General features: G+C 57.1%; 11 protein-coding genes across 11 annotated transcripts; 7 read left to right on the top strand and 4 right to left on the bottom strand.

The window, feature by feature from the left end:
• Nucleotides 1-37: 37 nt before the first annotated feature.
• LY79DRAFT_576088 (mitochondrial carrier domain-containing protein) lies at nt 38-1,198 on the top strand (the record flags this gene model as incomplete). Its single annotated transcript, XM_060559762.1, has 2 exons — nt 38-163; nt 245-1,198. The coding sequence occupies 2 exons, from the start codon at nt 38-40 to the stop codon at nt 1,196-1,198; spliced, it is 1,080 nt and encodes a 359-aa protein (XP_060419031.1).
• Nucleotides 1,199-1,553: 355 nt separating this feature from the next.
• On the bottom strand, nt 1,554-2,659 carry LY79DRAFT_506628 (S-adenosyl-L-methionine-dependent methyltransferase; the record flags this gene model as incomplete). Its single annotated transcript, XM_060553742.1, has 3 exons — nt 1,554-1,598; nt 1,659-2,237; nt 2,411-2,659. 3 exons carry the CDS (start codon nt 2,657-2,659, stop codon nt 1,554-1,556), a joined length of 873 nt encoding a protein of 290 aa, XP_060419030.1.
• Nucleotides 2,660-3,443: 784 nt separating this feature from the next.
• LY79DRAFT_538847 (uncharacterized protein) lies at nt 3,444-4,064 on the top strand. The gene has a single exon (XM_060556775.1). It carries the CDS (start codon nt 3,521-3,523, stop codon nt 3,908-3,910), a length of 390 nt encoding a protein of 129 aa, XP_060419029.1. The 5' UTR covers nt 3,444-3,520; the 3' UTR covers nt 3,911-4,064.
• Nucleotides 4,065-4,976: 912 nt separating this feature from the next.
• Nucleotides 4,977-6,606, top strand: LY79DRAFT_666082 (3-dehydroquinate synthase; the record flags this gene model as incomplete). Its single annotated transcript, XM_060563161.1, has 3 exons — nt 4,977-5,356; nt 5,419-5,859; nt 5,922-6,606. The coding sequence occupies 3 exons, from the start codon at nt 4,977-4,979 to the stop codon at nt 6,604-6,606; spliced, it is 1,506 nt and encodes a 501-aa protein (XP_060419028.1).
• A 131-nt stretch (nt 6,607-6,737) lies between these two features.
• On the bottom strand, nt 6,738-7,256 carry LY79DRAFT_285914 (uncharacterized protein). The gene has a single exon (XM_060552159.1). The coding sequence runs from the start codon at nt 7,163-7,165 to the stop codon at nt 6,869-6,871; it is 297 nt and encodes a 98-aa protein (XP_060419027.1). The 5' UTR covers nt 7,166-7,256; the 3' UTR covers nt 6,738-6,868.
• Nucleotides 7,151-7,989, top strand: LY79DRAFT_286035 (uncharacterized protein). Its single transcript, XM_060552160.1, has 2 exons — nt 7,151-7,846; nt 7,960-7,989. Exon 1 carries the CDS (start codon nt 7,348-7,350, stop codon nt 7,813-7,815), a length of 468 nt encoding a protein of 155 aa, XP_060419026.1. The 5' UTR covers nt 7,151-7,347; the 3' UTR covers nt 7,816-7,846; nt 7,960-7,989.
• A 346-nt stretch (nt 7,990-8,335) lies between these two features.
• On the top strand, nt 8,336-12,466 carry LY79DRAFT_586914 (ABC transporter; the record flags this gene model as incomplete). Its single annotated transcript, XM_060560703.1, has 4 exons — nt 8,336-9,220; nt 9,283-10,059; nt 10,131-12,368; nt 12,440-12,466. 4 exons carry the CDS (start codon nt 8,336-8,338, stop codon nt 12,464-12,466), a joined length of 3,927 nt encoding a protein of 1,308 aa, XP_060419025.1.
• A 293-nt stretch (nt 12,467-12,759) lies between these two features.
• LY79DRAFT_506574 (uncharacterized protein) lies at nt 12,760-14,772 on the bottom strand (the record flags this gene model as incomplete). The annotated part of the gene is made up of 2 exons (XM_060553736.1): nt 12,760-14,671; nt 14,732-14,772. 2 exons carry the CDS (start codon nt 14,770-14,772, stop codon nt 12,760-12,762), a joined length of 1,953 nt encoding a protein of 650 aa, XP_060419024.1.
• A 94-nt stretch (nt 14,773-14,866) lies between these two features.
• On the top strand, nt 14,867-15,496 carry LY79DRAFT_538823 (uncharacterized protein). Its single transcript, XM_060556774.1, has 2 exons — nt 14,867-15,393; nt 15,461-15,496. The coding sequence occupies exon 1, from the start codon at nt 15,095-15,097 to the stop codon at nt 15,275-15,277; it is 183 nt and encodes a 60-aa protein (XP_060419023.1). The 5' UTR covers nt 14,867-15,094; the 3' UTR covers nt 15,278-15,393; nt 15,461-15,496.
• A 1,241-nt stretch (nt 15,497-16,737) lies between these two features.
• Nucleotides 16,738-18,240, top strand: LY79DRAFT_506695 (glucan 1,3-beta-glucosidase; the record flags this gene model as incomplete). The annotated part of the gene is made up of 2 exons (XM_060553749.1): nt 16,738-17,765; nt 17,985-18,240. 2 exons carry the CDS (start codon nt 16,738-16,740, stop codon nt 18,238-18,240), a joined length of 1,284 nt encoding a protein of 427 aa, XP_060419022.1.
• Nucleotides 18,241-18,288: 48 nt separating this feature from the next.
• Nucleotides 18,289-19,077, bottom strand: LY79DRAFT_285836 (uncharacterized protein). The gene is made up of 2 exons (XM_060552158.1): nt 18,510-19,077; nt 18,289-18,459 (listed from the first exon to the last, which is right to left on the bottom strand). Exons 1-2 carry the CDS (start codon nt 18,976-18,978, stop codon nt 18,338-18,340), a joined length of 591 nt encoding a protein of 196 aa, XP_060419021.1. The 5' UTR covers nt 18,979-19,077; the 3' UTR covers nt 18,289-18,337.
• Between the last annotated feature and the right edge of the window lie 78 nt (nt 19,078-19,155).

Below are 19,155 nucleotides of genomic sequence, written 5' to 3'. Positions count from 1 at the left end.
AAACAAACAACGAGATGCTGTGCGACTGAAGCCGGACATGCCCCCGAGGGCGCCTCCCGTACGCCCCACCGACGATGACGGGACGGTAGCGACGAGGAATCAGACGCGGACCTTTGATTACATCTGGCGGTCCGGCGTCGCGGGAGGCTTGGCGGGCTGTGCAGTAAGTAGAAAACCCACGGAGTTATATCTCTCAACACCCTACCTACGATGGCGGCTTCTCTGACCTTGGCCAACACTGCAGGCAAAAACGGTTGTCGCACCTCTCGATCGAGTCAAGATCCTGTTCCAGGCGAGCAACCCCCAGTTCGCAAAGTATACGGGCTCGTGGTTCGGCGTTGTGACGGCAATGAAGGACATCCGCTCCCACGAAGGCCTCACAGGGTTGTTCAGAGGGCACTCGGCGACGCTGATCCGAATATTCCCCTACGCCGGCATCAAGTTCCTTGCCTATGAACAAATACGCTCCCTCGTCATTCGCCGGAAGGACCAAGAGACGCCTTGGCGCCGGCTCATCAGCGGCTCCATGGCTGGCGTCACTTCCGTCTTCTTCACATATCCCCTCGAAGTCATCCGTGTCCGTTTGGCTTTCGAGACAAAACATGGCGGCTCCTCATTAGTCAACATTTGCCGCCGGATTTACAACGAGCGTTTTGTGCGGGCCTCCGCTGCAGCACAAACGGCAAGTACCCCGGCAACCGAGGCGACGGTCGCCTCGGCAGTGGCCGCCGTCGCGCCACGGTCAGGATTGATCAACTTTTACAGAGGCTTCACGCCGACTTTGCTGGGCATGCTTCCTTACGCCGGCATGTCCTTCCTCACGCACGATACCGCCGGCGACCTTCTCCGCCACCCCAGTGTCGCCAAGTGGACGACCATCCCTCAGCCAAAGGACTCGCCCGCGGGGAAGGCCGTGCCGCTGCGGTCCTGGGCTGAGCTCCTCGCCGGCGGTGTCGCCGGTCTCGTATCTCAGACTGCGTCGTACCCTCTGGAGGTCATTCGCCGGCGGATGCAGGTTGGCGGCGCCGTCGGGGACGGCCACCGACTCCGTATCAGCGAGACGGCGGCCATGATTTTCCGAGAGAGAGGATTGCCGGGGTTCTTTGTGGGCCTGACGATCGGCTATGTCAAGGTGGTGCCAATGGCGGCAGTGGCTTTTTACACGTACGAGCGCGCCAAAATGTGGCTCAGAATCTAGACCAGCTATCCTGTTGCGAAGACTGTTTTGAGCTTGGCGTTGTTGGGACACTCTGGGAACAAACAAGCATTCGTGGGGCTCTTCTTTTTGGTTTTACTTTTATGAAATACGCCGTTAGAGGAGCAGTCTCTCGGGAACAGGAGTATGATGGAACGCTAGAATGGCGGCTAACTGTATACTGCAATTGTTGAATAAGCAATTGTATTTGTTCCGTTACATGCGTGGTCCGACTCTCCTATTACCTACACCGTCGTTGCTGACCTGCACAAGGTACTCTCAACCGCATTCCTCGGCGGGTGGCGCGCGTGCTACAGCTAAGCTAGCTTTAAGGAAATGATTGTTCATGATTCATACCTCATTCCTTCACCTCGCCGACACATTTCGTTATTTCGACGCCGTCCTAGATAGACATGGTCAGCAAGGGGGAACTGCGGCGGTGGGCTGTAGGAAGCGAACTCACAGGCACGCCGGTCGGCTCAAAGCTGTCGACCAGCCGGCTCTCGTACTCGAGGTTCGGGTTCCCGATGCGCGACGAGTCCAGCCTCTCCTCGCCCTCGCGCTTCTCGTACTGCTTCGCCGCGCGGTCGTCGTGCCACCCGCTCAGCCCCCCCCTCGCCTTGCCGACGTCCCGGGCGGCAGCGGCGCGCTTCTGCGCAACCGAACTGCGGACGTACTCGAGGTACGGCGGGTTGCCCGGCTTGATGACGTTGTCGGCGGCGAGGACGGAGCCGGGGCCGACGACGCCGAGCTGCTCGCAGAGCTTCAGGTCCGTGGTGTAGGCGGGCTTGTAGTGGTCCAGGAACATGAGGTCGACCCTGGGGAGCGAGCCGGCGGCGTGCAGGCGCGCGATGGAGGCGTCGCTAGGGCCGACGACGACTTTGACGGTGGCGGAGAGGCCGGCGAGGTCGACGAGGGAGCCAATCACCGCGGCGAACTCGGGGTTGCGCTCGAGGGAGTAGTATTTCGCGTCCGCGACGGCGGCGCGGGCTGCGGCTCCGAAGAGGATGCAGGAGTAGCCCACGTAGCCTCCCAGTTCGACCTGTTTGGCAGGGAAGGGACGGTTCAGACATTAGATGAAGTTTCTCAAGGTCATACCGGGGGGGCGGGCGGGGGGGTTTCACGGCTTTCAGATTGAAGCCGAAAATCATCGGATGATGGACAAACTCAATTGTGACTGTGGGACCTGCGGGTTGGGATGGGGGGGCTTCTCACCATGACCTTTGGCTTGACCTCGGCAATCAGATCCGTCACGATCTTCCCCTTGTCCTCACCGACGTTCATGAGATACTTCCTGGTGCGGCCAAAGTCGTCAATGGCCTTGAGGACGCGCTCGGGGGAGCCCCGGATCTCGTCGAGGTCTGGCTGGCTGTAAACGAAGTGCAGGAGCTCGATCTCACGACCGTCGTCGAAGAAGACATCCTCTTGGACGGCGTACGCCTTGCTTTCGTCAAAGTGAGGCATCTTGTGGGGAGGTGCTATTCTTTGCGGACGCGACAGTGTCACGGTGTTTTTTCTTCTCTTTTTGCAGTTGTTCTTTTGTCTCAATCGCCTCGACGTGTCTCGAATGGAAGAGTTACTACGAATGCAAGGAATTGAGAAGAGGGAAGCAATAAGAGAGGGAAATCGACCAGACGCAAGGGTCGGGCAGCCGTCTAAAGGCAGAAGAAAGGTCTAGTAGTTATCATCACGATGGACGGAACGGAAGCCCAGCATCCCACCCAGCAGCCAACCTCGTCCCCGCAAGCAAAGCAGCCCGAGCAATGGCATGGCCACGAACCTGATGACCTTTTGCAAACGCTCCCCCACCTCCATTCAAAGTCCCTCTCACACAGTATCCCAATGCAAAAATAAACTGGCGGGAAAGGAGCTCTCAGCTATCGAAAGGTAAAGGCGCCACGCGGAGAGAGGTACGTAGCCCCGAAGATCTTGGCGGGGTAAAGGGGACCGGACCTTACCTCCGGCGCCAGCCCGGTACCTCCCACGGTAAAAGATGGTGAAAGACTACATACATACCGGTACCTAGGTGGCCTACCTAAATGCGGCGGTACGGAGGTACATGTCAGGTGCTTTCGCGATCGGGTGCGGGTGCTGACACGCGGTAAGCGACCGTCGGGGCTGGGCGCTTTCAAGTCATGACGCCAACAATACCTCACCAAACCGTTTCGATAATGTGGCTTGATTTTTACCCACGCAGACCCCTCTTTTCCCTCCTCTCTTACTCTCTTACTCTCTCACTCACTCTCTTTCTCTCTCTCTCTCTCTCTCTCTCTCTCTCTCTCTCTCTCTCTACCCGACTCTAGGACCTTTCCTTGCAATGCTTGTATGGTTGAGTCAAAAAGGTTAAGGCTGCGGATAGCACAGAACCAGGGGAGGGCAACCGCCGCCAACCCAATCTCGGTGACATTATGCTTTCATCCGATCCATGTTTCCACATACCCACCGCCAGATTCGACTGATACGATGAACCAAGGTACATACCGGGCTGGTATTCCTCGCTCTTCTTCTCCTCGCCAACCAGCCGACGTGGACGGGCTGCCTAAGTGTCAGTCATCCCCGTATGCGGCCCGCCAGAAACCAACCCCACCCCCCTGGTCTTGTTCTCATCTTTCCCCACGTGGAGTATCTAGATCTCACGATTCGTGTCGATCATTGACTGGGAAAGCTGAGATGAGAATGGGCCGGGTAGTCCGCCGGCGGTTTGCGTGTTGTTGATTGGCTTCGAGACTAACCAGACATCGCTAGACTACGCATCTTGCACCCAGAAGTCGCATATCGATGATGATATCGACTTTTTTTTTTCCCCCTTTCCCGCACGGTGAAACATGGGATTTCTCTAGCTTCTGCCCCGTTTGCCTGCGGGGAAAACGTACGCATTGCACTCCGAATTTAGCACGCAATACATTAATTACCTAGTCCGCGAAGCCGCATTGGCTCCTTCTTACACCGAGAGAGGCACCACCCCGTGGCATGCAGAGCTAGTCTAGACCGGCACCAGTCATCGGAGTATGTAACCGCCTCCGGACGATTGCTATTGGGTTCATTGGTCAATAATGCATCTCATGGCCCTGTCTTACCATTGTACCCGTTGTCGCGACACAGTAACCGCGTGCCCAGGAGAGACTCGACAGGGAGAAGAGACTAGACGAGGACTGACGTTTTGTACCGAAAACACCATTATGCGACCAAAGTCTGAAGGTGATGACGAGTCGAGGGTACTTGCCTTCGTTTCCTCACCCGCCGGTCAAAGGAGGCAAAAGACTGTACCTTGACTCATCTCCGCAAGGCTCTAAACGCTCGAAACAAGACATGGACCTTGACCTTGCTTGTATTTTCCCCGGTCGTTCGTTTTCGTCCGCGATGGAATTATGCTGCTGCTACTCGATCCCTCCCCAGGATGGAGAAAGTCGGTCAATGCTTCGAGGAGTGGACCTAGGCGAACGTTCGAGGCGCAAGTGATGATGTCGACAACCCTCTTGGGCAGTTCGATGCGGACTAGAGTGTATGACTGCGGAAAGAAGCTTCCAAATGTCCCATTCGGGTGCGGTGTGGCCCCGATGCTCATCATGGTCAAGCAATTTATTCAAAAGCCTGGTGTTGGAAGCACCTAGGGAGAGGAGTTTTGTCCTTCTCGTCCTCACTCACACACACACTACTACTCTACAACTCTCAAGATCTTTCCGTCTTGACAACCACCATCATTCTCTCTCCTTCCTTTTCTATCCCCTTCCCGTAGCACCCAACCCCTAACATCCCCCTTCTTATACCCCCATCATTCAAGATGGCCTCCGACATGAAGGCGACGGTAGAGCCCACCAACAAGGGATTCTCCGTCTGCGGCTACGAGAAGATCGAGTATGACTTTGAGTTTCTGGATGGCGTCTTCAACAAGCAGAACAGCCAGCTGGCCGATTGTTACTCGCGCTGGAAGCGGTGCCTGGCCGTCATGGACCTCAACATCTTCAACCTCTACGGCAAGGAGATGAAGGAGTATTTTGACCACTACAGCATCGACCTCAAGATCCACAAGACCATGATTGGTGAGAAGGCCAAGTCCATGGAGACGCTGCTGAGCATCGTCGACTCCATGACCGAGTTTGGCGTCTACCGCAAGGAGCCTGTTCTCGTTGTCGGCGGTGGCCTCGTCACTGATGTTGCTGGGTACGTCGACTAGCCTCCCGTCCAATCTTGCTCCCCCCCGGCGTCCTACTAACAAGCTTCAGCTTCGCATGCGCCGCCTACCGCCGCAACACGCCCTTCATTCGCATTCCCACCACGGTCATTGGCCTGATTGACGCCTCCGTTTCCATCAAGGTCGCCGTCAACTACGGCAACTACAAGAACCGTCTCGGCGCGTATCATGCACCTACACACACCTTCCTCGACTTCACGTTCCTGCGTACACTTCCCACCGCCCAGATCCGCAACGGCTTCGCCGAGCTGATCAAGATCTCCACGTGCGCGCACCTTGAGACGTTCGACCTGCTCGACCGCTTTTGCGAGGAGCTCATCAAGACCGGCTTCGGGCGCTGCGATGGCGCCAGCCAGGATGTCAGAGAAGCCGCTGACAAGATCAACCGCAACGGCATCCACGAGATGTTGAAGCTTGAGACCCCCAACCTGCACGAAATCATGCTAGACCGTGTCATTGCTTACGGCCACACGTAAGTTGCCCCTCGCTGAAGCTAAGCTACATACGAGAGCCCGGGAGCTAACCCGCATGCAGTTGGTCCCCCCTCCACGAGCTCTCCCCTGACGTGCCCTTGCGCCACGGCCATGCCATCTCCATCGACATGGCCTTCTCCGCAACACTCGCCCACGTGCTCGGCAAGCTCTCCTCCGAGGAGCACCGCCGCCTTCTGAACCTGTTCTCCCGCGCCGGTCTCTCCATGGACCACCCGCTCTTCGACGAGGACATGCTCGAAAAGGCGACGTCGGCCATCCTCAAGACCCGCGACGGCCAGCTGCGCGCCGCCGTGCCCTCGCCTCTGGGCCAGTGCGTGTTCCTGAACGACGTCTCCCACAAGGACATGTGCGCCGCCCTCAAGGTGCACAAGAACCTCATGAAGGAGTACCCCCGCGGGGGTGCCGGTCTCGAGGCGTACGTCGACGCCAGCGACACGGGCTACACGATCAACGGCGCTTCCGTCGAGGACGAGTCGCGCACGGGGATGAACGGCGTTGAGAAGGTCGTCGCGAGCGACGATGCCACTTCCTCCAACGGCCTCTCATCAAACGGCTCCTCGACCCCCGAGTACGGCCTGTCAAACGGCAAAAGCCTGGGCCGGGACGGCGCAGAGTACGCTGCCGCCGGCTTCGAGTCCGAAGTCATGAAGAAGCTGGACGGCGGCAAGGAGGGCATCAAAGGTTACGGCAAGGCCCACGTCGAGGTCGAGCACGAGTGCTGCTGAGGACAGCCGCTCGCCGTTCAAACGTTTCATTTGTTATCAACACGGTTCTATCCCGTTCAGGAGCATTGCATCAGAGTTAGGGTCACCCGGATTCGAGCACGGTCCTAGATTTAAAAATTCAAAAATTGGCTGAGAGAGATCCGCTATGTCAGCGACGTACGTCTTGACACCTGTGACGTGATTCTTTGTTCGGGTTCCCCCTCCCAAGCCCTCCATCGGGCTTGGCATGAACATATGTGTGGTGGCTCCTCATAGAAGACTTTTATGCCTCGAACATGACTTGCTCGACAGCTCTGCATCCATCTCGGCTTCTTGCCGCCTGGTTTGACGTTTCCCTCACCCAACATAACATGTCGAGGGTAGGGGATGTAATCTTTTGCGCAGACGTGGCGCCAATGTTCAAAAAAAAGTTTCCTGTAGAAAAAGACATTGAGTGAGCGTGCATTCTTACCGTCCGCTCACACACCCAAAACCAGCTCAGCCTAGACGCCCCCGCGGCCACGCGACGCGACCGTGCAAGGACGCCCCAAGAACAAAAAAACAAAACAAAAAACATCATGCCGCTCCCCGCCCGGCTCCTTGGAAGGGCAGTCGCGAAGACCTTACACGCGGCAGGTTTCCATCGATACCACCCCCCTCCCCTTTCACCGCGCCACAACAAGAGAGAGGGGGCGGGTGGGGCGGCGTTTACGGCGACGCGGGTGTATTTGATGTCCGGCGACACTGCCACAATACTGGCTGATGTCGCAGGTAAGTGCCGCGAGACGCACAGCGAGCAGCAAACCCCCGCCTCCCACCAGCAGGCACCCTGACCCTGCTAGAGGCCAAAAAGAGAAAGAAAAAAAAATAAACAATGTCGGTTACAAACAGTACATGCCCCCCAACCTGCGGCAGCATCTCCATATAGCGCCGCCGAAGTACACGGAGACTCGGACACCAAGACGGGCCCACTTGATTGGCCGGACCCCCGCCCCAGGGATCCGAGCCCGGACCAGTGGGTCGCGCCCGGGTCTTCCGAACGCATGGCTGGTGACCGTCCGAATGCGGCAATCGTTAATGCAACGGCTCCTCGTCGTGGCGTGGGTAGATATCGTCGATGGGGAGGGGAACAAACGTCGTGCAAGCAGCCATTTGGAAAGGGATAGTGATAGGAACCCCGGGTCGTATGGCCGTCGAGAGTCTCGGATGGGTCCTCCTCCTTCGACGTGAAAGGAGATCAGGATGAAAAGGCGAAACCAGCGTATGTAAGTCTTTGCACTGCATCTGCATCTGCCTGTCATCACATCCCTTTCCCACAGCCTCATCTTCAAGTGTTCTCGGGGCTCCACTCCACTTACACGAACCCATGCAAAGCAGTGCCTCGTTTCGATGTTGCTGCATGCACTTCTGCAGAGGGCCCAAGAGCGTCCTGTCTCCTTGAAGCACGAGGTCGGACCTCTTGACGTCAAAACACCAGTCGATGAACGAACCGGTTCCGAGGAAAACATTCGGCCGTTCCCCTCCCCCCCCCCCTTTCCCTCACCACGGCCCCCCCAATGTAAAGCGTAGCCCCCCTTCCTTCTGCCCCCAAAAAAGGTCTAGAAGGCAGCTGTCAAAACTTTACACGGGGAAGGGCGTGCTACAATCTACTTAGACCAGACCGGCCTCAACAGCAGGACCCACGGCACGACGACGACGACGACGACGACGACGACGACAAGGACGACACGCCTCCCCCCCCCAAATAGCTATGGCGGAAAGCCCGCTCCGGACCGACGTGACCTCGACGCCGGATAAGGGGACGATGGCGACGGCGATGACGACGACGACGACAACAACAACAACGCCGGTGCGAAAACCAAAGCTCACGGATTACCTCAGGGTCTTCACCTACGCGACGAAATGGGACTTTTGCGTGTACGTGATCGCGTCGGTGGCGTCCGTCGCCGCCGGCGTGACCCTGCCGCTCATGAACATCATATTCGGCCAGCTCGTCGGCCAGTTCAGCAGCTACTTCAGTGAAGACGCCACCATCTCCCGCGCCCAGTTTGACAGCATCCTCAACCGCCAGGCCCTCTACATCATGGCCCTCTTCGTCGGCCGCTGGGCGCTCAACGCCATCAACAAGTTCTGCTTCAGGATGATTGGCATCCGCCTCTCGTCTGCCATCCGCCTGCACTACCTGCAGTCGCTGTTCGCGCAGCCCATTCACGTCATCGACTCGATGCCCCCCGGCGCCGCGGCGACCGCCATCACTGGAACGTCGGCTGTGTTGCAGATCGGCATCTCCGACCGCCTGGGAACCTTCCTGCAGTTCAACGGTACGATCTGGGCCGCCCTGGTCATTGCCTTCATTTGGAGCTGGGATCTCACTTTGGTGACCTCGTCACTGATCCTGTACATTTTGGTCGTCCTGGGCGTGGTCATGCCCATCATCGTCAAGGGAGAGACCGCGACAAGCGAGGCTGATGCACAGGGTACTGCCATCGCCAGCGAGGCCCTTGGGGGCGTCCGGCTGGTCATGGCTTGCGGTGCGCAGAGCCACATCATCTCCCGCTATGAGGGCTGGGTGCAGGAAGCTATGAAACGAGCTCAGAGGACCGCTCCCGTCGTGGCGGTTCAGTTTGGCCTCATCGTAAGTTTGCTGTTCAATCACCTGAAACGCGAGTCGAGCATGAGTGCTGACGTGGTGACTAGTTTTTTGGCGTCTTCGGCGCGTTCGGTCTAGCTTTCTGGTATGGCACACAGCGGTACATCGCCGGTGCCCTCAACGACGCCGGCGTGGTCGTCGTGGTGCTCATGTCCGTCATGATGATACTAACCTCCTTGGAGCGGATTTCAACACCAATCATCGCCGTCAGCAAGGCCATGGTAGCCGCTTGCGAGCTTTTCACGGTGATCGATGCCCCTCTGCCCCCTGCTGGCACCCTCAAGCCTGAAATCGACTCGGAGGACATTGTGTTTGAAGACGTGACGTTCGAGTATCCCAGCCGAGTCGGCGTCAAGGTCCTGAACTCACTCAACTTCCGCATCCAGCCTGGCCAGAACATAGCTCTCGTTGGTCCTTCTGGCTCCGGTAAGAGCACAATCGTTGGCTTGCTGGAGCGATGGTATTCCCTGAGAGAGCAACACGCGTTGCCACGGGTGGTTGAAGATCAGTCATCAGAAAAGCCGCATGACGAAACAGTGGAGTGCGTCAACGAGGAGCTGAAGTCGCTCATTATGCCCAATCTCTCGGGAACCATCAGCGTTGGTGGTGTAAACATAGAGGACCTCGACCTCAAGTGGTGGAGAGCTCAAGTCGGCCTGGTTCAGCAAGAGCCGTTCCTTTTCAACAACACCATCTTTAACAACGTCGCAAATGGCCTCATCGGTACCGAGTGGGAAAACGAGCCCGAAACCGTAAAGCGAGAGCTTGTTCGTGACGCTTGCCAGGAATCTTACGCCCACGAGTTCATCAGCAGACTGCCCGACGTAAGTTCAAATTAGCGGATATAACGCTGCACCTGATCTATCTCCGTAGAATGCTAATCCGGATCCTCCAGGGTTACGATACGCGGGTTGGCGATGGAGGCGCCAAATTGTCCGGCGGCCAAAAGCAGCGTCTCGCAATCGCCAGGAGTATCATCAAGAAGCCTCGCATCATCATCCTCGACGAAGCAACTAGCGCAATAGATGCCAAAAGCGAAAAGATTGTCCAGGCCGCGCTCGACAGAGTCACTCATGGGCGTACCACCATAACCATCGCCCACAGGCTATCAACAATCAAGAAGGCCGACAACATTGTCGTGCTTCAACGAGGGCAGGCTGTCGAGCAGGGCACCCACCATGGCCTCTTGAGCGATCCTTCGAGCGTCTACAGCTCCTTGGTTCGAGCTCAAGCGCTGCATCTGTCTACACCGGAGAAGTCGGTGTCTGAGGCTTCTGCCTCGGGGCTCGATTCGGAAATGGAGGATAAGGTGTTTATGGATCAAGACCATCGCCCTACGGCAGCCTTCGCGGACACTTCAGAGAACAACGTATCCCATAAGTCTCGTGGCCTGGTACGCAGCTTCGGAAAGCTCCTTTACGAGCATAAAGCGAATTGGATTTCGTACGTGGCCGTCATCTTGTCCTGCATGGCGACGGCAGCAGGCACACCCATACAAGCGTGGCTCTTCTCCAAGGTACTCTCCGTATTTCTCCTGACCGGCGACGACCTAAAGAGACAGTCGGATTTCTGGGGGCTGATGTGGTTTGCCCTCGCCGGGGGCGTTGGTCTGGCGTACATCGCCCAGTGCTGGATTGGCCTGCGTCTGCAGTATTCCGTCAGCGCGGCGTACAAGAAGCAATACCTCACCGACATGCTGCATCAGCACCTCAGCTTCTTCGATGACGACAAGAACTCTCACGGTGCGCTAAGCGCTAGAATCTCGGGCGATGCAAAGTTACTGGAGGAACTACTGGGGCTGAACCTGGCGATGCTGCTTTCCGGCGTCTTCACCGTCGTCGGATGCGTCACCATCGCACTAATCTTCGGCTGGAAGCTCGGCTTGGTCGCCATGTTCATCACAATGCCAATCATGCTGGGTGCAGGGCTATGGAAGTATAGGCACGAGGTGCACTTCGACCAGATGAACATGGCAGTCTTTGGGGAGAGCTCGCAGTTCGCCACCGAAGCGATCGGGGCCATCAGGACGGTCTCCTCCCTCGGCATGGAATCCACCATCAATGCTCGATACGAAAAGCTCCTCAGCGGACACATCCTGGCGGCGCGGCGCAAAGCGCAATGGACGGCCGTGCTCTACGGCTTCGCAGACAGCGTAAGTCTCGGGTGTCAGGCGCTGGTCTTTTGGTACGGCGGTAGGCTCCTGGCCAGTGGCGAGTATTCCATGGAGGCCTTTTTCGTCTGTTTCATGGCCATCATTCAGGGTGCGGAGGCAGCCAGCCAGATCCTGGCTGTGGCTCCTAGCGCGGCGCAGGCGGCGGCGGCAGCCGACCGCATCCTCGACGTCAGGGAGTCTGCTGATGTCGGCCAAGCCGCGATAAGGGGCTGTGAGGAAATAGCCGGAGCCGAGGGCGGCGTCCAGGTCGAGTTGCGAGACGTCCATTTCAAGTACCCCACACGTGACGTTGTCGTGTTCGAGGGGCTGAACCTCGCCATCGAACAGGGGCAATACGCGGCCTTTGTAGGCCCCTCTGGGTGCGGAAAGACAACCATCATCTCGCTCCTGGAACGTTTCTACGAGTTGGGCAAAGGCCACGGGTCAATCCTGTGCAACGGCGTCAACATCCACGACCTTGACGTGTACGACTACCGCCAAAACATCTCGCTCGTCGCCCAGGAGCCCGTCATGTTCCGAGGGACGGTCCGCGATAACATTCTCTTCGGCATCGAGGATCCCAGCTCCATCTCTGACGAGAGGATCCACGAGGTCTGCATTGAGGCCTTTATTCACGACTTCATTGTATCTCTGCCCGAGGGCTACGACACCGACGTCGGCGCCAAGGGCGTGTCCATGTCTGGCGGGCAGAAGCAGCGTATCGCCATCGCGCGCGCCCTGATCCGCGAGCCGAAGCTCCTGCTGCTAGACGAGGCCACGTCGGCGCTGGACTCGGAGTCGGAGAAGATTGTGCAAGCCGCATTCGAGAGGGCGCGCGACGGACGGACCGTGGTGGCCGTGGCCCACAGGCTATCGACCATCCAGAACGCCGATGTTATTTTCGTCTTCAGCGAGGGGAGGGTGGTGGAAAAGGGGTCTCACCACGAGCTCATAAGGAAACAGGGTGTCTACTGGGAGATGGTAACCCCCCCCCCCTTCCTTTCCTTCCGTCCTATCCTTTCCAAGAGCATCATGCTAACAAACGCTCGTAGTGCCAAAGCCAGGCTCTGGACCAATAGGCAGCCGATCAAACGGTTGCTGGGGGAAGTTGGCAAGAATGTTGAAGCCGAATGTAAATGGAGCAATACCAAGAAGCTCCTCGACACAATCATCCTCATCAGGCGTTATATTGTGCCCTGTTTGTCTAGTTTTCTTTTTGCTTTTTCCTTTTTCCATTATGTCTTCTCGTCTGATGGGGGTATCACGCTAGCATCTTAGAAAGCTTGCTTGGGTCGTAGCTAGAAGAACCAACCTTGACTTCGGCATTGCCCCCGTGACCTCCTTGAGCTCCTTGAGGGACTGTGCCTGCTGCTTACTTCCACGACGGCAGGACCGTTGCCGTGTCTTGCGACGACGCCGTGTACAGGTCAAGAAGCAGCAGCCCGCTGTGTCCCGTGATGGGTTGACGCTCCCACTGCACGGCCTCGTCCTCTCCCTGGATCTCGGCCGTCTCCTCCACCAGATGCCACGCGCCCGTCGACTCGTCCCTGTCCTTATACCGCAGCACGACCCGGTCGCCGCCGTTTTCAAACATGAATTCCCGGCGCCACAACCGCTGCCACTGTTCTTCAGGCGTGCCCTCGACGGCATTCAGGCGCTCGATGTGACGGTTCCTCAAGGCGAGGGCGTAGAGGGCGCGCGTGTTCCACAGGCCGTCCTGGCCCGGGTAGTCCCTCAGCATGCAGACGGCCTCGTCGCGGATGACGGGGTCGAGGCTGAAAAGCGACGTGAACAGGATGTACCATGCCAGTCCGCGTTGCAGAGACATCTGGGTCGCCGGGTTTTTCCGGGCTTCCTCCTTGGCCATTGTTAGTGCGATCTGGCTGAGGGAGAGGTATTCGCGGAACAAGGGGGCCAGAGCTGCGACAGAGTCGACTGTGATAAAGGAGACTGCGTTATTGAAAATGTAAGCGCCCAAGAACTCCAAGCGTAGAAGGACGACTCGTAAGTAGCTGGGCGACTCGATGTCGGACGAGAGGATGTTTTTGAAAAGGGGCTGAAACGCGGCGTCCAACCTGTCCATGAAGTTTTGGAAGTTTGTGCAGTACTCCCTGATATGAGGGTTTTCGAGAAGATGGACCTGGAATCGCGAAAATGGGTCGTCGTCATGCAAGCCGTTGACATCCGCGATGCGAACGATGTCTTCCATAATGGAATTCAACGCAGCCTGGTGACGTCGCACGACAGGCCAGGTTTGCTCGAACTCATCTAGACTCCCGAAGACGAGGGGCACCGTGCTCTCGGTGGAGCAATCGCTTTTCATCTGGCTTAGGAGGACCAGGAAAGACTCCATGGTTTGCTTCTTGTTCCTTAAGCTCCTTTTAAAGTCGGGAAGGGGGGGGCCATCGATTATTCTCCCTCGAAAGACGGTGCGAGCTTGTCTGGCCAGTTGGTTAAAGACCTCTGCCACGGCGCCGATGACGGGTCTCGGACTGGGGGCCAAATTGGATAGATGGGTAGCGGCATCTGCATCCGTCACGATGGCCAGCAGCAGAGACAGGGCGTGGTTGACATGGTCCAAGGCAGCCTTTCGGTCACCGCGGAGCGTTTCGAAGAAGAGCAAAAGCACCGACAAGAAGACGGCGTCCTGTAGGGAAGACCGCCTTCTCTGTAGCTTGAGCGAGTGGCAGTAGTGGGCGACGGCCTGGAAATAATGGGCATCTCCTTGGCGAGTCGGGTGATCAGGCGCAGTCACGGCGCGAAGAGATGCGAACGCAGACTGGCGATACCAAACGCTCAGGGCGCCTATGGCCATGGCAGCAGAGCGAAGGGTGGTGTTGTTGCGGGCGAGTTGGGGCAACATAACCAGCCACAAGTCACCACCGGCTGCGGCGCCCATCCAAGGCCCTCTGAGCAGGTGGACAAACTCTTGGAAGTAGAGCAGGCCAGCGTCGTGCGGGAAGTCTCGGGCACTGGTGTCCAGCCTCGTCTGTGCCGCTGGTGACGGGGCATGGGCTCGGCGGACGACTCGTCTGGAGTCCCAGCAGGTTTGACCAGGGGCCGAGGTATTCTTCCTGGGGCCTACAAAGTAACCTTCGCACCGACGTCGACTCTGAAGGCAGTTACCGCAGCGGGGTTTTGCCTCGTCGCATTTGACGTGGCGTTTTTTGCAAGTGATACAGCCGGTCCGTACTTTGGGCGTGCTTGCGCGGGACAGCTTGGGTTTGCGGCCCCCGGTCGGCTCATTCCTCGAGCTGGTGCTGCCTGGCTCAGGAGAGGCGAAGCTGGGACATTGTCAGACTCGGAAACGCAGCTTATACTCTGGTAGTATGAGCATGTCCTACGATTTGTTATTGAGAGGCAGGATTTCCTTGAGCTTTGCCATGTTTGTTTGGGCCTTTGCCTCTTGCTAGTGTCGTTGGCGACAAGTCGACGATGAATGACTGGTCGTGGCAAAGCTGACCAGACGCGAAGGAGGCGGACGGAAGGAACGAGCATCAAGCAAATCAGGCAGCTGGCGACGGCTGCGGTTGGTTGGGTGGCTGACAATGAAGCGTATTCGCTTACGTATAATACAATCGGCTTACCTAGTCAGCCACCTACCAGATAATGTAAGTTGGCTGATTTACCTAGGTAACATGACTATAGGTAGCAGGTATGGACGGGAACATGGTGGTTTGTGATTCGGGTTGTTCTGCCCAGTCCTGATGGTCCATCTCGACAAGCGCGCAGTGGTCTCTCGAAAGATTAGATTTAAGTCGGCATCTGTACGGCTGCAACACGACTTGGTCCGGAAGAGGTGTGTGTGTGTGTGTCCCCGAGATTGTCGTTGGAATGCGGACAATGTTTTTTCAAGTCTATTTTTAATTTTATTTTTTACTGATTTCTAGGAATGAGACGAAAGACCCGGTACCTGCAGCTGTCATGCCGAGGGTCCGTTCACCGACGTCACGACCTACCGTGAGGACGCATCAACACATTGCCTCAGCCGTCTGTTGGTATTTTGGTCAGTCTCGGATCAGACGTGGGCTACGAACTATTTACACAGTACTAGTACTAAAAGGTGGATCTAGTCTGTCAAGAACTCGTATCTGCAAAGGCGAGCACACACACACACACACACACACACACACACACACACACACACACACACACACACACATACACGCTGCGCTTGTGGATGAAGACATAACCCCGGCCGGCCAGCGTGGATGTCACACATGCAGTGTGGGTGGGATCTGGTTGGGGAACGGGGAGGGTTCAGCCGCGGCATGGTGGTTGCTGGGAAAATACGGGGGAGGGGCGCCACGGCATGGCCGGACAAACAAACAAGACGGAGCTATGGAGACCTCTGACCTGACCTGGGTACCGGTACACTATCCGTACACTAGGTCGATTACGTGGACACGCCTGGTTAATGCATAGGTAAGCTGGTAAAGGTACGGTATTTAGGTAGTTACCCCTTTTTACTGTACATACGTTGCAAAGTACTATTACTATGCGCCTAGCATATGTAGTACTTATACGATGTACATCGTAATTGGAAGGCATGGTTGGTACCTGACTGTCTAGGTTGTCTAAGAATATGCAGCCACTCCTCCCAATTGCCTCTTCGAGACCTTTCTTCGCGTCCACTCTTCAAGGTTTCCATACCTTTCCCACCTGCTGCTGCACTGCCCACCACTTCTTCATTGGACCAAGACTGACTCCAATGTAGAAACGTACTTTACCTGGTTAGGTAGTTCAAATGCCTGCTACGGACTGTCTACTTACTTACTTACGTACTTGCTTTCTGAGGGCATGTGCACACACACTGGGATGAGAAACAAAAACAAGTGACGAGGATGGCAAGACGAGTTCCGCCACCGGGTCTAAAGGAACAGGACCGGGTGATGTGATCTGACCGAGCGCCTCGCTCTTTCTTTCTTGTGTGTATGTATGTATGGGCACTCACTCACTGGCTGCCACAGCTTCTCCTTCTTTACCCCTTCATCACCCGCCATTGTTCACTTCTTCTTCTTCTTCTTCTTCTTCTTCTTCCTCTTCTTCTTCACCTCCTCTCTTTACCTAGGTTGTTAACACAATTATTCACAGCTTCCGCCTTCTTTGTACCTACGGCATACCATCCACCCGCCTCTCGTTCACATCCTAGAAGCTGCTTGCCCGTTTGCTTTGTTGGCCTTTTGGGTATCAATACACCATCCCTCTTCTACTATACCGTCAGCTCTCTTCTTGAAACAGTACCCCAACATCTCTTCACTTCAACCCCAACCCCGAGCATTTCCTCCTCTCTGCTAAACGACCAAAAGACCTGGGTTGGCCCAGCACACCATATCCCCCCATCGCAGCCATGCGCACTTCTCTCACACTGACGGCTGTATATGCCGCCGCCACCGCCACTGCCTTCCAAGGCTTCAACTACGGATCTACCTTCACCGACGGCCGTGCCAAGACACAATCCGACTTCGAATCCGAGTTCAAGACCGCAGCCAGTCTCGAGGGTACCAACGGCGCCTTCACCTCTGCCCGTCTCTACACCATGGTCCAGGGCGGAACCACCAACGACCTCATCTCAGCCATCCCCGCCGCCATCTCCACCAAGACGACCCTCTTGCTCGGGCTCTGGGCTTCCGCCGGCGACGCTGCCTTCGCCAACGAGCTCGAGGCCTTGAAGAAGACGGTTGACAAGTACGGCAGCCAGCTCGACGGCCTCGTCGCCGGCATCTCGGTCGGCAGCGAGGATCTCTACCGCCGTTCGCCCACCGGCATTGCCAACGGTGAATATTCTGGCGCCGAGCCCAACACTCTCGTCAAGTACCTTGACCAGGTCCGCGACGTCATCAAGGGCTCGCCCCTGAGCACCGCTCCCCTCGGCCACGTCGACACATGGACTGCCTGGGTTAATGGCAGCAACAAGGCAGTCATCGACGCTTGTGACTGGATCGGAATGGATGCCTACCCCTACTTCGAGAACACCCAGCCCAATGATATTTCTGACAGCAAGCAACGCTGGGCCGAGGCCTTGGCTGCCACCCAAGGTGCCGTCGGCGGCAAACCTGTCTGGGTCACGGAGACTGGCTGGCCTGTCAGCGGGAAGACTGTCGGCGCCGCCGTCCCCTCGCTCGAGAACGCCAAGAAGTTCTGGGACGATGTCGGCTGCCCCATGTTCGGCAAGACCAACGTCTGGTGGTACACCTTCCAGGACTCTTCTCCCACCACCCCCAACCCCAGCTTCGGCGTCATTGGCTCGACTCTGACCACCAAGCCGCTGTACGACCTTTCGTGCGACAAGGCAGCCACCGCCTCGTCTTCCTCTGCCTCTGCCTCGCCCGCCACGACTGTCGCCGCCACTGCTTCTTCTCAAGCTAACGGCAATGCGTCTTCTGCCTCTGTCACTACGACCGGCGGTGGCTCTGGCGGTGGCTCCGGCTCCGGTTCGAACTCTAGCCAAGTAAGCTCCGCCGCAGCCACTGCTACCACGCTGGCAACTGCCGTGCCAACCGGAGGTTCTGGCCCCGACGGAAGCGCCACTGCTACTGTTAGCGCCGCGCCGTCTGCTTCTCGAGGCGCCGGTTCCGGCTCTAGCTCCGGCTCTAGCTCCGGCTCTGGCTCCGGCTCTGGCTCCGGCTCTGGCTCCGGCTCTGGCTCCGGCTCTGGCTCTGGTTCTGGCTCTGGCTCTGGCTCTGGTTCTGGCTCTGGCTCTGGCTCTGGCTCCGGCATTAACCGCCCCGGTACTAATGCCACCGTTAGCGTCCCGACAACGGCACCCACCGCCGTCATTAGCAGTAATGCCGCCGCAACAAGCTTCAGCATGGCTATTCTTGCCGGCATGATTGCCCTCGCCATGTTCTGAGGTCTTGGCACGGTCCAATGGAGCATCTGACTCTCAGCGTCCACAGCGTTGAGCTGCTTACTGTACACTGTTGCAATGGTCAGCTGCGGGGGCCGAATTACACGCCTAAGAATGTGCTGAGGGGAAAAGAGAGCTTTCCCGGGGCTGAGGGGGGTGGACGAAGCTCAGGATTGTCAGTTGGACGTAAGCACCAAGTCCGTTTCGAGGTACATAGCATCCCTACATATGCGAATTAGACGCCACGAATGAAGCAATGAAAAGTTTTTGACCTTTACCAAACCAAAGATCTCTATCGCGTGCTGAAGAGACCATCGTCGGCCACTTGAAAGACGAAGGCAGTGAGGTACATATTGTCTGCGCACTGGTACAATCGGATACGATGAGCCGAGTCGTTGGAGCAGACACACCCGCCGCACATGATTGCATACCCGGGCTTCTATCCGTCCTTGTTCGAAGCCAGCCATGGGCCTCAAAGAGCCGGGGTTGAGAAGTTTGGCCCGGAAGAGAGGGGGGGTTAGGCGGGCGGTGTATTTTTCCGCGGGCGTTTGCCAAATCCCCCATGTCCCTTCTCCGTATTGGCAGTCCCTGTGCACCACTACTGGGGCATGTGTCTATTGTCTGAAGGTGATTGGCAGTTGGCACGGTTCGCCCGGTATCCGTACTGATATCACGTTGACTATACGGAGTACAATACCTTGGGTAACGCAGGGCAGAAGCGGCAACAACACCCCCGCCCATTGCTGGCCGGGAGCGTTATGATCTTTGTATCCTGCTTTCTCAGAGATTTGTTATCAAGCATAGCCCGTTCTGGTCAAGGGGAGGGGGGGCCTTGCATGCATGCATGCTGTGGCAGGTCAGCCTGAGGGAACTCCTATTCCGGTTGCTCCCTCCCATCGCAGCACGTGCTAGATAGGC

This window comes from Colletotrichum navitas (assembly GCF_030913465.1).
Source record: "Colletotrichum navitas strain CBS 125086 chromosome Unknown LY79scaffold_5, whole genome shotgun sequence".
In the NCBI taxonomy this organism is placed as follows: Eukaryota; Fungi; Ascomycota; class Sordariomycetes; order Glomerellales; family Glomerellaceae; genus Colletotrichum; species Colletotrichum navitas.
The sequence above is the reverse complement of the archived record's forward strand: the minus strand, read 5'-3'. Positions and strand labels throughout refer to the sequence as shown.

Bases quoted from the DNA above. Each gene is read 5' to 3' on its own strand.
- LY79DRAFT_285914 (XM_060552159.1), bottom strand. From the start codon at position 7,165: ATGATGTTTTTTGTTTTGTTTTTTTGTTCTTGGGGCGTCCTTGCACGG.
- LY79DRAFT_285836 (XM_060552158.1), bottom strand. From the start codon at position 18,978: ATGGGCGGGGGTGTTGTTGCCGCTTCTGCCCTGCGTTACCCAAGGTAT. The intron at 18,460-18,509 runs GTCAAAAACTTT...TCGCATATGTAG, and splicing joins AGATCTTTGGTTTGGTAAAG to GGATGCTATGTACCTCGAAA.
- LY79DRAFT_538823 (XM_060556774.1), top strand. From the start codon at position 15,095: ATGGTCCATCTCGACAAGCGCGCAGTGGTCTCTCGAAAGATTAGATTT.
- LY79DRAFT_286035 (XM_060552160.1), top strand. From the start codon at position 7,348: ATGTCGCAGGTAAGTGCCGCGAGACGCACAGCGAGCAGCAAACCCCCG.
- LY79DRAFT_538847 (XM_060556775.1), top strand. From the start codon at position 3,521: ATGGTTGAGTCAAAAAGGTTAAGGCTGCGGATAGCACAGAACCAGGGG.